The 17,338-nt window shown below is 41.5% G+C and overlaps 1 protein-coding gene across 8 annotated transcripts in view; it reads right to left on the reverse strand.

Moving 5' to 3' along the window:
- Positions 1-2,030: 2,030 nt before the first annotated feature.
- Positions 2,031-17,338, reverse strand: part of gbf1 (golgi brefeldin A resistant guanine nucleotide exchange factor 1) — a 125,520-nt gene continuing 110,212 nt past the window's right edge. For 3 of the 8 annotated variants that reach the window (XM_036002847.1, XM_036002846.1, XM_031300395.2), the window contains 8 exons: positions 14,967-15,187; positions 13,278-13,428; positions 11,028-11,158; positions 10,745-10,846; positions 6,695-6,808; positions 4,915-5,092; positions 4,603-4,797; positions 2,031-3,607 (listed from right to left, as the gene is read on the reverse strand). In XM_036002847.1, coding sequence (XP_035858740.1) covers positions 3,354-3,607; positions 4,603-4,797; positions 4,915-5,092; positions 6,695-6,808; positions 10,745-10,846; positions 11,028-11,158; positions 13,278-13,428; positions 14,967-15,187 — 1,346 coding nt within the window. In that variant the 3' untranslated portion in view covers positions 2,031-3,353. Of the gene's footprint in view, positions 3,608-4,117; positions 4,519-4,553; positions 4,798-4,914; positions 5,093-6,694; positions 6,809-10,744; positions 10,847-11,027; positions 11,159-13,277; positions 13,429-14,966; positions 15,188-17,338 lie in introns of those variants that run through there. The other 5 variants (XM_036002849.1, XM_031300398.2, XM_036002848.1 and 2 more) reach the window with 3 other exon arrangements.

Raw genomic sequence — 17,338 nt, forward strand, 5'->3', positions numbered from 1 at the left:
CTGAAAAATTCATGTGACGCTTCAGAGGAAAGGACGTCTCATCTCTCTACAACACATTAGCTCGTTGCCTCTCTCCTCCCGTGATTTCCTTGTGAGGAAGGGAGGTAAGTGGAGTCGTCGAGGAGGCAATTTAAGGGAAGTGAGATGTACCTTATGATCTTCTTGATCTAAACTCAGTTCCTCAGTTAAAGTTGCTCTCAGAAAGTTTTTACGATCAAACTCTTAGTGTCATTTAGGAGGACTCCTTGTGGTAAGATAAGATCTGAATATGGTCGGTATTTCACAGTGTAAAAAACAACACAAACACCAGAATGAGCACTTTCTTTACATTATATTTATTACATAGTAAAAAGTACATTACCTTTTATTTATATATACACATATTCATGTAATTTCCTTTTCAAGCAAGACTCAGCTGCTGATAAGAGTCCCCTACAACAAATGAACACAGCTTACAAAATGTCTCATGTTGGTGGCTCTATAAGGCTGTAGTGTTACCTGACTGCCAACTGTACTGCAATGGAAAGGTTCATCTCTTCTTTCCCAACTCAATAAATAACATTTAACATCACTGAGAGAATCCCAGGGCCACACTGAGTGGATGTCAAGCTGTCCACGTCACATATTTGGCATTAACATGGTGAATTAGTCTCCATCAGTTTGTCAGGGTCCATGTTGTTGTACACAAGGCACAATCAGCATGCAAGAACCTCAACACATTCTATGGAAGCAAACTGCAGCAGCTCAACGCCTCATTGTGAAATGTAACCACAACCGAATACATACTGTAGAAACGTTTAATACCGCAGAATTTATAGCACAACAATACTGTACTTTGAAAACTATTGATCTATATGTGGTCTAAATCCCACTCTGTTAAGTAGATCATTCAAAGTGGTTTACAAACCACGCCTATATATATATATATATATATATATATATATATATATATATATATATATACACACACACACACACACACTCTCACACATTATGCACACCAATAGACTGACAAGCTCCATGATGGCTGATGAAGATCCATGTAGGATTGAAACATTGTCATTAATCCTTTGTGGCAGGCGTTCGGTTTTATGTTTTGTATTCATGTTGTTAAAATGTAGTCAGGTCAAAAAAATCTGAATCATAACGGATGTCACAAGTCAGAAGTAGTGCCGAACAGACACCAGCGGGAGAGAAGAAGAGTTACTGTGTGTTGTTTGTTCTTAACTTATTTTCACTTTATCATGTATCAGGGAAAATCCCACATGCTGGTGCATATATGTTACCACGGTTACCAAATGATATTACATACAACCCAGATCTCAGCAGATGGATTGAAGAGTATACGTTTTGAATTCAAATTAAAATCACATGATTTACAATGACACAGCCGTGTGGTCCGTTTTGCATTAACGCCACAGACAAACAGGAAGTGGAGCGAGATCCCTGGCAGCGTTCAGGCCAGCACAGACGCACTGAACACGCCAAACGCACCACAGCAAAATGTCAACAAAGATGTAGTCCTCTGGGCTGCTCTGCTATGTATACTTTCTAATGGCTCCACTGGGGATGAATAAAGTTACTGAACTGAAATCAGTTTTTTTTAATTTATTTTTATTATACAACTTGAAATAACCTGCAGAAAAAACAAACAGATGGATGTTTTTCAAAGTACTCCAATGCTATAAATTCAGCGGTAGGTATTCAGTAATGATCTCATTTAACAGATGTGCGTGATATGAGGAGTTAGCCAGCTGCTCCGGCCCTGGGGATGAATCTGTTGCAGCAAGCTACACAAACATGATCAAATGACATCAATACTCAACTCTGATTCGTTATCTTACTTACTTATCATAAACCATAAAAGTCACTATTTGGATCTCTAACTGTCCTCTGTACAGTGGGCCGAGCTCACTGAACACTCCAGTATCTACATGTTGGAATGTCATCTCAGAAGGCTTCACGTGCACACAGTGCCTCTGGATCCAGTGGAAGAGGAATTCATAAGGTGCCCAAAATCAAAGCTTGTCGTTTGTTGTCGGGGGCAAAGAGCTCATGCAGAATTGAAAAGAAATAACTTTCTTGTGTGGATCTTTACTGTCCCTGCCTCAAAAATCATCTCTAGATTAGCATAAAGCACAGGTGTGTGAGCGAAGCCATGAGGTCAGCCTGGTCGTATCAAGTTCAAATCTATGGAAGGGTGGGGGGGGTGGGAATATTAAACAGAAATACTAAAGTCATGCGACCATGTTCCCCAAAGCTGGTGGTATATCTTCTTCCTTTGTGCCATAGCGATCCATTAAAAACACACTGGGGGACTGTGCCTTCATCACCATCAACACACACTGGATTTTATTTTGACTCAACCCCACAAATACTCACTAGAGCACCAAATGTTGATTAATCTGCCTCTGAAAATAGTCCCCACAAATGCTCTATTTCCTGTTTGAGTAACGTTGGTTAAAAACAACAGTGACCAGCTGTTGTGGGAAACAACGGAGCCATTTCAAATAAAAAATGAAACTATACTTTTGTGAGGTGTTTTTAAAGGTTTACATCTTCAGTAGGAACCAATGGGCTTGGAGCTGAGAGCCCCAGACGGGTACAGAAGTCTAAGTATTGACACATGGACGTACACATTGTTGGCTTTGGGTCTTTTAGGAGATTTTAAGACAGTTAACACCTGCCTAACCCTCCCAGGGATAAAACGGTGGTGGGGAAATACGGAATCGGAATTTGTATTTTATTGTATTGGTCTAAAACACATATAATGCATTGAATTTAAAAATTCTGGGATCAGCCAATAAAATGCTCCCCATGTGTAGAACAACATCAGCTCTTCCCCCATTCTCCCCGTCTGCTCTGGCAGCTACAGCCCTTGTTGGAATCTACAGTTTGAGTGGGTTCGCTAAAAATGTCAATTACAACAAGGGCTTAAATATTAAAAGAATAAATCAGATTTGTCCTTTTATGACTATCATCCTGCATTTTCTGTTCCCAACAATCTAGACATGATGTCCTGTTGTCTCCATTTAGTCATCCATCCACAGGAAGAAGAATATACCAAACACAAAACTGGCACAAAGATATAATGTACACCAGCAATTGGTTTTTTCAACAATGTCAGATGTTGGGGGGGCGGGGGGGGAGAGAGAGTTCTCCTATAAATAAAATGTGGTATAATTACGATGTCCCATCTATTTTGTCTTCTTCTACATACAATATGACATCATTTAAAAACCTGGTGACGCGCTGTTGGAGTTGTAGTAGAAGTCTGTTGGGTCCAGTTGTTACGGTGGTCTGAAGGATGACAGAGTGGGGGGTTGGGGGGGTTGGGGGGGGCTCCAGTTCCCTTACTTGACCTGGTCAGAAGGGCTCGTAGCTCTGGGACTGGGCAGCAGCGGCACCGGGGACGTGGCCTCAATCAGGGCGGGGTTCAGGATGATCGGCAGGGACATGGGCGGGACCCCCACCTGCAGGGGGGAGGCCAGGGGCTGCAGGATGAGGGGGGACTGGCTCAGGGGGGAGGGAGCCTGGGTGGGGGACGTCGTTAGCGGCACGGGCAGGGGGGGGATTGAGGGGGGGACTGGAGACGAGCGGTCTGATCCTACAAGACAGAGAAGAGACGTCTTAATACAGTTAGACATGTTTTCTGTATCATTCATTGTGATTAACGATATTATGAGAGTTTCTGCAGGGTTCACCAAGTCAAATTGAAGACTTTTTCAGACCTTTTTAAGACCATTATGAATGAAATGTAAGACCTTTATCACAACAACAACTGAGTTTTCTCGAGCCAAGTATTGCTGAACCTGCATTCCCCATAGCTGGAGAATAAAATCTGTTTTATATCTGTGGTACAATCTGAAAGAGACTCGCGCCAATAACACGAAAGCTGATTGGCTGCAATATAAGTTGCATGCTGGTCTCATCTGTAGTTGTAATACAGCAACCAACCCTGTCTTTAAGTGCTGTTATAAGAAGTTGAATAAATACAGCCTCAGGTCTTATGTCATGGATATGATATAGTATTTACTGCTGAGGAAGACCGTGGGATTTGTTAGTGTTCTGTATTGTAATATGCAGTGTAAGGAAGTGTATGACTGCAGTTCTGAAATATGAGCATTGACTTCTTCAACCACCCATTTAAGCTCACTGTGAACCTCTCCACTGGCTTACAGATTCATCTCTGCATGTATCATAGCAACGCTTCATATATCTGGTTTCCCTTCTGAAATGACAGATACAGATTGGAGTTATTTCCTCTCACGCAGGCGCAGAACGTACATACTAGGTGGCCGTTGGCTGTAGTCTTTGGGTGGTGTGTCTCCACTTTTGGCTGTTAACTTAGCTCTGCTGTTAACTTTACTGCTAACAAACGTTATATATAAATAGCACAAAGCAGTAAGGTGAATCACCATTTTTGTTAAACCGTGTTTTCTCCTGTTTTTCTTTAGTTTAGGGAGTTCGGTGTGGTAAATGTATTTTGGTTTGTTCCTTTGTTAAATTATGAATTAGACAGAACTTTTGTTTATTATTTTGGCCTTGATTAACCCTGAAGCCAACTGTAATTAACATTTCTCTGGATGTGTAGCAGGAAACCTGCAGTGTTACCGTTGGCACTGGCTGGTTGGGGCTCCTGGGGGGATGCTGGCCTGCTGGGGGTCTGTGTCTCTGCAGGGGGGGCTGGGACTGGGGAGGGCGGCTGGACAGGTGGTGGAGACACCTGAGGGGATGAGGGCTGGCCTGCTGAGGGTGGAGGCTGCACGGGTTCTGCTGCAGGACTGGGTACTGGATCTAAAAGCGAAGATGATTCAGGAGAAACATGGCATCAAAGCGTTCACCTGCTCAGACCAACATGGTGTTGTCTGGAACATACAGAGGTGGTAAAGCTGAAAGCTCCCGGCTGTGTACCTGGTATGACCGTCTGTTTGAAGAGCTCCTCCCTCAGGTGAGGCAGGAAGCAGACGATTCGTTCCCAGGTGATTTCCCACAGGTCGGAGTATCCTGTCCTGGAGTCAGCGCTGTGGAAGATCCCTGCTGTGTCCATCACCAGCAGCATGTTCTTCAGAGACTCAGGGATTGCCTCCAACTACACAAACAAATGCAGGTAATATATATTTATGTATATAACCGGTATATATAATTATAATATAATGACATATAAAAAATAATTCACAGGCTGCACAGGGTTTCTCTATACTTTAACACACTTTCAGTCTCTGAGATACTTGTGTTTGTGCTCATTCACCGATGTTTGATCAGATATAATAATGATAGGTGAACGACTGTATATTCCAACAAAAAGTGAATGAGTGGGAGGGAGATAGATAGATAGATAGATAGATAGATAGATAGATAGATAGATAGATAGATAGGGCATGGCATGGGGTACTTTCCATAAAATCATCTCTCAATGCAAATCAAACCAGCTATTAGGCTAACTGAAATAAAACCATGTCAAGATAACTATTTAGGTAGGTGGGTAGGTAGTAGGAGTGGCACGGTTCATGAAAAAAACATCCGAACCGCTCGGTTCGCTTGTCTCGGTTCGGAGCGTGTGTGCATTTGTCAGTCCACTGTTAATGTGCACTAACCACTTACTGCCGTAGTGCCCACTTTATACACCTATGTTAAAACACTTACTGGAAACGACGAGGGGGATGAGCGTGACGAACGCAACACATGGCAGCTGATTGGATGAACACGTCACGTGGTTCTTGCTGCTCCCGAATTTCAAAACAGACTCTAATGGCGTCTCGTTCTGAATACGATCTCGTATTTTACGAAAATAGGTCACGAAACGTGTTTCTGAAAACATTTTAAGCGGGAAATAGGCCATACAGTGAATACAGCTGAATCTGTCTGTTTTTTTGATCGTCAAAGAGATCAAAGAGATCGTTAAAAGATTTTCGTCAGATTTTGAGAGGCGCCGAGCCGACCGCTCCTCAGGTGGAGTGTGGCGTGCTGCTGCTGCAGGTCACGTCACATGTAGAAATGTCAGGTGGGAGAGATGAGGAAGGCTGCCCGGAGCTGGAGGATGCTCCAGCGTCGTATATAGTCTGGTGTGTGGGAACATTTTGGATTTCATGTTACCTATGATGACAGCGGAAATAAAACAATAGATAGAACTGCCACTGTATGCATGTATTGTGCAACATGCATTTAATATGCTAATTTTTGCTATATATCATATGCTGAAGTATATTTCTGGAGTGTTAAAGATTAAAAGAAAAAATAACAAGAACCGTACAGAACCGAAAACCGTGACCCTAAAACTGTGATACGAACCCAACCGTGGGTTTTGTGAACCGTACCACCCCTAATAGGTAGATAGGTAGGTAGGTAGGTAGGTAGACTTTATTAATCCCAAACTGGGAAATTACTGTGTTAGAGCAGAAAGTTACGGACATAGAATAAGATAACAAAAGATCAAAATAACACCTACTGAACAAAATACTTAGAATGAAAAGAATGTACATGTATATACAAGTGTAGAATAAAATGTACAGCCTACATACATAGTATATATAACAAAATAAAATATGTATAATATTAAATATGAAGTAACCAGTGTGCAAGTAGCATAATAGTGCAATATTGTAATGTGTTAGGTAATGAGATAGTTATCTAATACATAGGTTAGCTGTAATCCCATCCCAATACTGCATGTTAGTATTAACCCTATCCTCACCAGTAAGTCACTGGATCCTGCGTGCATGTACTTGTCCATGAAATCCAGAATGGTGAGCCAAAGGGCAGCAAAGGTTGGCAGGGACAGCAGAGGAGAGAGGTGCTGCAGGAAAACCTGAGTGGAAACAATCACACATCAGCCACAGCTGCTGCCAGGAACTAGGAGCAACTTTTAAATGTTAATTAAACTGTTTAATTTTTCATCTGATGATCATAAATGACCTGTAACAGCAATCAAGACTAACAGTGAAAAGAACGCTATCATATAGTTTTTATTAATGCCTCTGCCCAGGTCTGATTTTCAGCACTCACAGAATGATTTACAGCAGGTAGAACAGATCTACAGTCACACATTCTGACGGGTCACAGATTTTGGTGTAACACCAGAAAAGCCTGTGTTAGTGAGTATCCAACCAGGTAAAAGGTAGCAGGAGATTTCTTCTTTATTGTATTTTAATGTTATTTTAGAAGTTATCTGTTGTAGTTATGGCTGATACTGGGGCAGGACCATCACAGGAAAGAAGGAAATTAAACCAAGAACAACTAAAAGCTAAAAGGGAAAGAGAAAGATGAGGGTCAGGCTTTCAACAGATGGAGACAATTACGGTTTTGTAAATGATTCAAAACTGACACCGAATTGGCCCTCAGGTATGTAATATGTCTATTTCATTCATGAAATAACTTTAGATTTAGATGTGGTTGTAGTCAGTAGCCAACATTAAATGACATCCCTCTTTCATTTAGCGCCTGGTTTTTATTTATATTCAGTCCATGTTTGTGTTGGCCTACTATTTTCTTTTCCCTTGTCCCCCTGTACTTCTGTAAACCGTCCTTGGGTTTAATGAAATGAGCTATATTAATCTAAGTTATTATTACGTTGGTTGCTACAACAATCTCTTAATGCTTTGGCTCGTAACACAGTGACAGTGATACCTGGTTTAGCTCATGAGACATCCAAAGTAGGCTAAGTTACCGTAGCAACACTTGAAATGCAACGATGCATCTGTAACATATTCTGTTATTGTAAATGAATGATTTTCTGTCTGAGCAAAACATTCATCATGACTACATGATCCCCCCGTAACACTAACTCAGTAATCTACAGTAGGTAATACAGCACCGTAAAGAAAAGAGCTTTATGACAGCAGGTGTGGTAAAAACACTAGCACTTTAGTCCAAAGGGGCCGCTAGACTAGGAGGGGTGTGTGTGTGTGTGTGTGTGTGTGTGTGTGTGTGTGTGTGTGTGTGTTCATCTTGGCCGCTCTCTCTTCAGACACAACTGAATGTCTGGAACTAGTAGGCCTACTTACTTTGTAAAAAAACAATCCCTAACAGCAGTGAGACAAGGCTATTTCTAGATAAATAAAGCCTGCTTGATGTTTCTTCATGTAAAAATCAGGAGAACTGAAACTCCATGAGAGCAGCAGGGAGAGGGAGCGGGAAATGAAAATGGTTGGCATTTCAAATAGCAGATCATTAATCAGAATCAGATCATTTATGTCATTTAAAAAATGTCTTCTATATTGTTTATAATAGATTATAAGTGTGTTTTCTTGATTAGCTTGCGGAAAGAATGGACAAGAGGCTGAAACGATTGCTACGGAATGGGAGCTGTATGAACAGCATTTAGACACCACCGCTTACTATCACTGACCATACAGTCGTGGCCAAAAGTTTTGAGAATGACACAAATATTAGTTTTCACAAAGTTTGCTGCTAAACTACTTTTAGATCTTTTTTTCAGTTGTTTCTGTGATGTACTGAAATATAATTACAAGCACTTTATACGTTTCAAAGGCTTTTATTGACAATTACATGACATTTATGCAAAGAGTCAGTATTTGCAGTGTTGGCCCTTCTTTTTCAGGACCTCTGCAATTCGACTTGGCATGCTCTCAATCAACTTCTGGGCCAAATCCTGACTGATAGCAACCCATTCTTTTATAATCACTTCTTGGAGTTTGTCAGAATTAGTGGGTTTTTGTTTGTCCACCTTCCTCTTGAGGATTGACCACAAGTTCTCAATGGGATTAAGATCTGGGGAGTTTCCAGGCCATGGACCCAAAATTTCAACGTTTTGGTCCTCGAGCCACTTAGTTATCACTTTTGCCTTATGGCACGGTGCTCCATCGTGCTGGAAAATGCATTGTTCTTCACCAAACTGTTGTTGGATTGTTGGAAGAAGTTGCTGTTGGAGGGTGTTTTGGTACCATTCTTTTTTCATGGCTGTGTTTTTGGGCAAAATTGTAAGTGAGCCCACTCCCTTGGATGAGAAGCAACCCCACACATGAATGGTCTCAGGATGCTTTACTGTTGGCATGACACAGGACTGATGGTAGCGCTCACCTTTTCTTCTCCGGACAAGCCTTTTTCCAGATGCCCCAAACAATCGGAAACAGGCTTCATCGGAGAATATGACTTTGCCCCAGTCCTCAGCAGTCCATTCACCATACTTTCTGCACAAGATCAATCTGTCCCTGATGTTTTTTTTGAAGAGAAGTGGCTTCTTTGCTGCCCTTCTTGACACCAGGCCATCTTCCAAAAGTCTTCGCCTCACTGTGCGTGCAGATGTGCTCACACCTGCCTGCTGCCATTCCTGAGCAAGCTCTGCACTGGTGGCACTCCGATCCCGCAGCTGAATCCTCTTTAGGAGACGATCCTGGCGCTTGCTGGACTTTCTTGGACGCCCTGAAGCCTTCTTAACAAGAATTGAACCTCTTTCCTTGAAGTTCTTGATACTCCTATAAATTGTTGATTTAGGTGCAATCTTAGTAGCCACAATATCCTTGCCTGTGAAGCCATTTTTATGCAACGCAATGATGGCTGCACGCGTTTCTTTGCAGGTCACCATGGTTAACAATGGAAGAACAATGATTTCAAGCATCACCCTCCTTTTAACATGTCAAGTCTGCCATTCTAACCCAATCAGCCTGACATAATGATCTCCAGCCTTGTGCTCGTCAACATTCTCACCTGAGTTAACAAGACGATTACTGAAATGATCTCAGCAGGTCCTTTAATGACAGCAATGAAATGCAGTGGAATTTTCATGGCAAAGAAGGACTATGCAATTCATCTGATCACTGTTCATAACATTCTGGAGTATATGCAAATTGCTATTATAAAAACTTAAGCAGCAACTTTTCCAATTTCCAATATTTATGTAATTCTCAAAACTTTTGGCCACGACTGTACATGGTCCAGCCATGGACTAGGTTTCCACCTAGTCTTGTTGGGTGTTCAATAGCTACATACCCAACATCACCTTAATCGCTCTTTCTGTGGTCCAGGTTTAACATTTTGGTCATTGTTCCAATTGGCTACAATAAAGTTTTGTTTTCCACCTTTATTGCTAAGATATAAGATTTCAATGGGGCATATTGCATTACAAGGACTGACTTGAAAAATGTCTTGGTATACTATTAGACTTAGTTATATTAGTTATATTATATTATATATAATTAATATTCATAATATTATTTGTATTATTGTTAAAAGCTATTGGCCAAACTGCCTATTGTAAATGTTCATTAGATTTAGAGTGCAGCAGTGCTGCTGTGACTTACAGTCTGAAAGGCCCTCGATGCTGAGTTTTGTTTTGTTATTTTAGATTTTTGCAATTTAAAATAGCCGTTATAATTTGCTCTTAAATTCATTTTACAAAGTCTCTCGTCTCCTCTTTCGTCCAGTTATATCGGTCTTTGTTGACACCCGCCATGTCTGCAAAGAAAGCAGGATACGTGGCGGAAATGATCTAAAACCTCTTCTTCGTTTTGTGGCCGGTTGCATCCATAAAATGACCTAAAACGTAATCGCAATTCATTATTTATTCGGAAAATAACGTATCCATCAGCGTTTATCGCATAAGCCTTTAACCGATTAAGAGAAAATCCGATGAGATCGAACATACAAACTTTGTGTCGATATTCATGAAATTCAAACAAATTTGACTCTTTCCACGAGGCTAGAGACAGACATCCAAATCATCTGCTCATGTGAAAGCACATGCTGCTTGTTGTTAGAGTGTGCTGCAGTGTGTGTTGCTTTGAACCTTTGAGAGGAGTGTGCAGGCTCTCATCCTGGTCTCCTCCATACCACCCACATCTGCTGGGCTGATGTTGTCAAGCAGCTTAGTCAGCAGGGGGAAAAGCACCTGCACGCACACACAGACACAGACACACACACAAAATCAGGAAGTGTAAATGAACGTGTAAAGAAAGGGACTGCAGAAGATTAAATGAGTTGGTTTATAATATCCAATGTCAGGTCTGTATAATGTAATAAGCAGATAAGAGGATTTAATAGTCAGTGCAGACATTTAGCTTCTTTCTTACCTTATTGAAGCAAGACTCCCACTCAGTTGCATCCAGTGTCTGCAGATCATGGACCAGCAGTGCCCTCTGGAGGTAGGTGAGGGCCTGCATACGAACCTGTCGCCTGGCATCACAGCACAGCCAAGCAATGCCTGAGGTGGGCAACCATATAACACACATGAGCCGTAGTGGAGTTCAAACTGACCTACAGCTACAGCAGTTGTTCAACCTGGGATGAACTCAACCTGCCAAATAAGCATGTTATTCTCCACCTTTTATCAATCTCTCTCGGTCTCCTCAAAATCACTTTAAGAACTTCTTTGTCCCCCTGTCCATCAAAGCCCATAACGGCAAGACAGCCAGAGCCTAACAATAAGCCCTGACACTGCTGTTTTTATCTTAAACACACACACACACACAGTTACATTTTTACTTTTTTATCATGACTTTATGTTGAGGCTGCTTACCCTTACTGCACACATCATGTACACTATTATGATGACTACTATGTGTTGTACAATGGGCAGTCTGCAATTTTGTTGGCTAGTGGTAGTTGATGCATGCAACATTAGTATGTCCATGCGGAGTGATAACAGTCTGTGTATTGTATGTATGAATGTATATTAGTGATAGAGCGATTTTATTGGCTGGCCGATATGTGGCTGCTGCGTTCACTGTTTTTTTTTTCCCGGCATTATTTACAGACAGGCGTCCACAGGCAGCTCTGTGTTGCTGGAGACGCTGCAGTTCACGTGCAGACCATGCACTGCCCCTCCCCCACTAGCAGAGTGCTGGAAGCCTGGCAGGCTTTCAGCACCATGGCAGTCTTAAATTACAAATCAAGCACTTTATTTCAATGGTTACTTTTCAGGTTTATTGTTTTCTTAAATTATTTAAATGTGTTGACAAAGGACATTTTGTGATGACCTGATTATATCTGTCTTATAATATGTCAGCAAGCAATGCATCATCAAGGCTGTGTTGTAGATGTTGATGAAAGCCTTTCACCCTTGCACAGTTAACCATATGCAGTGCACCCATCCATATGATGCACATTGCACACATAATTTGGGTGATATGAATGTAAGATGATTGCAGAAGTGACACTGATCTGTGTTTTTGTTTATTATTTTTAAAGAAATGGCAGAGCAGATTCACAAAACAAATCCAGTGTGGCAGGGTTTACATTTTTATGATGTAAATTGAGGGAGCAAAAGCAGTATCGGCTCCAAATATCGGCTCAAGAAAATCGGCAGCCCGTATCGGCTAAGGCTGATGAAAAAAAAAAAAAAAACGGTATCGGCACTAAAAAAATCTATATCGGTTGATCCCTAATGTATACTGTGTTGAATTTAATAAACAGCTGATACAGTTCCTTCGGGACAATAACATCTTTCTTATCTTATTAGAGATATGGATATTCAAGCTCCAAGCATATTTTATTAGCACATAGACACATTGGGGTGTTACTGGCAAGAGCATCATCAAGTACATTAACATTTTATTTTATCATCAACATGATCCCCCTAGGTTTCATAAATGCCAATTCTAAATAAATAATGATATCTAAAGTCTGGTATACAGCTTCTAAAGAAACAACACATTGAAGTTGAGAAATGCCAAAGAAATGTTAAGGTAAGTAAGAAACTATCAATTAATCACCAATCAATTCATTTTGTCACATGAAATCGGACGAGGTGCAATTCCAGTGAAAGGTTTCTCCATAAGCTCCTTTAACTTGTGCATGAATCATCATAAAGCAGAAAACGTTTTAAAAGACAAACTACGTAGCTTGTCAACGCGAGAGCACTAACACATTTATTTTTAAATGACAACATATCTTTCTTTCATTCACAAAACAATATCCTGACTAAACTTTGACATATACCAGTCAGTGATTATCCACTCAACGTCCTCTGATCTTAACTACTAGTCAAAATAATTCATCATTTCTGATTTTTTTAACTCAGAAATTAGGTAGAATTTCATATAAAAGGGGGTTTGTTGACCATACATTCCAAGAAAAGGTGTAAAACTCATGGTAAAAAGTTGGTGTTAGAGTTGCATTTAAGTGACAAAAACTTTTTTTAAAGCATCAAAAGCATTGGAAAGTGTTGATTTTCAATTTTGACCCGGGAGGACAACAAGTTCATAGACGATGGGAAGACAACACAAAGGTTAAAAGCTTCATTAAGGTACTATTTATAAGAACCTTTGTAGTGGGCTGCCTGAGCTGGTCTATCTGGTGTATATTGTGATATTTGGACCTACCTTGCAGCAGCGGGCACCAGCAGCTGGTCCACAGAGTCTGGGAGTCGGCCTCGATCTTCCTCCCTGCAGCCTCCCGGTGGCGCTGCTCCTCTGCCCAGGAGCTGTAGATGCTGGCAGCCCGCGTGTGCAGAGTGTGCATCAGGTCTAATAGCTGGACACACACACACACACACACACACACACACACACACACACACACACACACACACACACCAATGTTAACAATCACACACTGTATGGCTTCACTATCTAGAGTAGAAATCTAAATGCCAAGTGTGGGTGGATGGCACAGTCAAGTGAAGCTGGGTCAAGATGGAGACAATTACTAAAGTCATATTAGATCCAATCAGGTAACAGGCATTATGCTGTATATGATAGACGTTAAATGATGGAGCTGTTAACTCTCAATCAATGAAGTTTGCAAACTGTATGGATCAAATTGTAAAAAGATGCTGAATTCCGGATCACTCTTTACTGTCATGACAATTTCTATTAAAGACTGAGGCTCATTAATATGCAGCCCTTCAGGCGAGTCACTAATAACTTAAGATTTTTTGTTTAAACAGTTGGAAACTCTGGATAATAGCAGCAACAGAATAAAAATACACTTATAACTAATCTATAACTATAAAAAGAGGAATCTGTGTGTGTGTGTGTGTGTGTGTGTGTGTGTGTGAGAGTGAGTGAGTGAGTGAGTGAGTCTGTCATTTGAATAACTTAGCAATAATCAATTTAGCCACATGGTGGTGCTATGATAATGAACTTTTCATTTAGGCCTGTAACTTATGTACCTTAAGTCTCAGGAACAAACTTGTTTTCCTGGATTTTGTGGGTCCAGACGTATCTATCCATATAAGCCACACCTATTTGCATCTAGATTGATTTCCCTCTATTTTGAATTGTGTCCAAATCTGTTTTTTTGCTACTCATCATTCAAATGTTAAGCAATCATTACCACATGTGGCACAGAACATCTCTGGACCAAGCCAGAAAAGGTTTTTAATATTCCATACAGTTTTGCTATGGCTAGCCTTGGTCTCAAAGTTTGCTCAAATGCTGTGGGCAGGGCTTATATTACAAAAAAGGTAATCTACTGAATACTTTGTGCTATTGCAACTACATTTGGTGGACGTGTAGATATGATGTCTGAGTGGCCATGACTAATACGGTGCCATTTGGCCAATAGGTAGCGCTGTAGCAGCATCATCTAACTAATAAGCTAGGTAGCTCTGTCTGTCTGTGTATGCATTCATGTACGACTGTCCTTTGCATATCTCAAGAAAAGTTCATCCAATCGACCTCACACTTGGCAGGTGTATTGCTGAGGACCCAATGGAGTGCTGTGTCGAAGTCGATTGAATGAGCAGTTCTCAAAAACGCTGCAAGCTGCACTTCTGGGGGCCAAGCAATCTGACCGCTCAGAACAGACACACCCCCCGACAACGCTGTCTTTGTTCCACATGACTGCTGTGGGGAAAGCTTCACTATGCAACATTTTCATATTGGTCAGAATATAAAGCTACACCTGCACTCAATGTCCATGTGGGAGACAAAGCCATGGTTTCCTACAATCCCCTTATCCTAAAGCACTGTTTACCCAGCCACTGAACAGACAGCTAGAGGGGGTATGTGACTTGCTGCGCTCAAATCAACAGAAGCTAGAAGGGTCAAGAGTGCTGTTGTACTTACGTCCTGACTAACCTGTAATGACACCGTGTGGTAGCTAGCCGGGACACCCTCGTCCTCCTCCTCGTCACTGTGGGAACGTGACGGACGCTGGCTGGACGCCCTGCCGCCACCTCGCCTCGGGCCACCTCCCCCCTCCTTGTCCCTTCCCCCGGCCTTCTTTCTCATCCGGGACTTGGAGGAGTCATACTTGTGGCTCTTCTTCTTATCGTGGTTGCGGTAACCTGAGGAAGCAAATTATTAAAGAAGAAAAAATGTATCTTATTTAGGATCTAAAACTAGAGGCATAGGTTTTTCATTGACCACTTGAGAAGTTAAGACTGACCCATGTATGTGCATTGAGCGCTAGAACTATGGTACTGAGTCAATTTGAGAATTTACATTTGTTTACATTTACATTTTTTTCTAGTGCTCCAAAAGTACATCACAGTGTCTCTTTTGATGTTCATGTTCCCAAAGATGTGTTGACTGAGTTGAGGTCTGCTGATTTGACATACAGTCAGTAGTCTTTTAGTCTTGAGTTTCTCTTTCTCAGTTCTTCAACAGCACAGCCTACATTTCATCTAGGAACTCACACTGTGGTTCTAGATGTATGTTGGTGTAAAGTTGGGTTCCATGGAGTTTTCATGGTGCTGTTTGATAGTTCATGTTAATAGTAGGCGATTAAACTCACCAGAGAAAAACAGCACTTGTTTTTTCAAATGCCTAAAATGACTTGTAAATTACATTTAACTGACAAGGACCATCCTAAACTGTGTGACTTATGACAGTTCTCTGTCAGAAGCAAAGGTGAAAGTATTGAGAGGAGGTTGTTAAAAAATCTCTTGAGGAGGCGGCCGAAGTGGTTGAGTCAACAAAGCATGTGACTTTGGCACTGGAGTGTCCTACCAACAGTCGACATGGCTTCCGCTTAACCGTGACTACAATTGTTTCCTAAACGTAACAAAGTAGTTTTAGTTGAAATGATCCAAACCTTAACCGTAGTGATGGCAGGTCAGAAATAATTTTTGTAACAATCATGGGAGACGATGATAAACAATGTTGTAGTTAGTTGGGAGGACTTGTTGAATAGCAGTGAACGAGGAGACAGATGTTTGTTCACCTGGGAATCAATGCTCTGTTGTCCATGGTTCTGGTGTAAATGGGTGTAATTTGAGGGAAAATAAGAAAACCAGCATGTATTTGGTATCCCATAACTGTGAAAATGCACAACACTCAAGTCCAAATTGTGGGTTGTACCGGGCAGCTCCCATAATATAAAGACCAGAAGAGTGCAGTTAAGCTTTGGCTATGCCTGCGCGACGCCATGCACAGGCCACCGTAGATGGCGCGCATGCTACGAACATGTGGAGACGTTTATGCTCAACGCATTGTTCGTTGCAGTATTCTCCGAAACAGGAGGCGTACTAACAAAATAATCTGTGAATAAGCAAGAAGTAGTAGAGAAGAAGAAGAGAGCGGAAGTAAAGGAAAGCAGGCTGCCTGGCAAGAGTAGTAAAGACATTCATGTTAAACACCGACATACAGCGAAACATTATATTTATCTACTCTAACCATTGACATGACTGTCGTTTATCTCCAAATCAAAATGACTGTCAGCCTCTAACACCGTAAGAACACTCTTTCTGTAAGGGCCGTTTTTTAGCTTGGACAAAGATCTCTCTCGTGTTTTTCCACTCTCCAGCAAAAATGCTTCTTTTTTTCCCAGTGTGGTGTCTCCCTCTGACCACATATTTACAGTAAGGCTGTCTGACTCTGTGTTCTGTACATAAAGAATCATACAGCTGTTTGTAGAGGCGAGCCTGCTCGGCCACTCTTCCCAGCTGACCGCGTTGAACTGAAAGTGCAGCGCGCACTGAGTTACAAAAATTCAGAGGTGTACAGCTACGTGCCACGACAACTTGCGGAGCCTTCGCGCTGGAAACGACAGCCGTGGTGATGTCATTTTATGGCTCTCGCCCTTGGCGCCGGGAGCACAACGGCTACCATAAACCTAGCTTCATACTCCTAGATGGTCTAGAGGATGTGATGCAGAGTACAGCTGCTGAACTTGCGTGGATAAAATACACTATAGCACGTTTACGTATAGCAATCTGTAGCATAAGCCTATAGAAACCCTATGATCGACCTGTCTACAGTGCTGTGTCAGTCCTCCTACATCACACTGATGCTGTAACATCATTGCAAAAACCTGTGAAATGTTGCGCGCCAACGTATAAATCAGACTTCACTTTTAGACTGACTGAAGCACCGAAAAAGACTCAGTAATGGTTAATGACAAACATCAAACAAAATATGTTCAGTACACACCATTCTTACTGGTAATGAGCCACGCCCTTGAGTTAAGTGGTTTGGACCATTATCGTTCCACAAAA

This window comes from Sander lucioperca, chromosome 7 (assembly GCF_008315115.2).
Source record: "Sander lucioperca isolate FBNREF2018 chromosome 7, SLUC_FBN_1.2, whole genome shotgun sequence".
NCBI classification, from domain to species: domain Eukaryota; kingdom Metazoa; phylum Chordata; class Actinopteri; order Perciformes; family Percidae; genus Sander; species Sander lucioperca.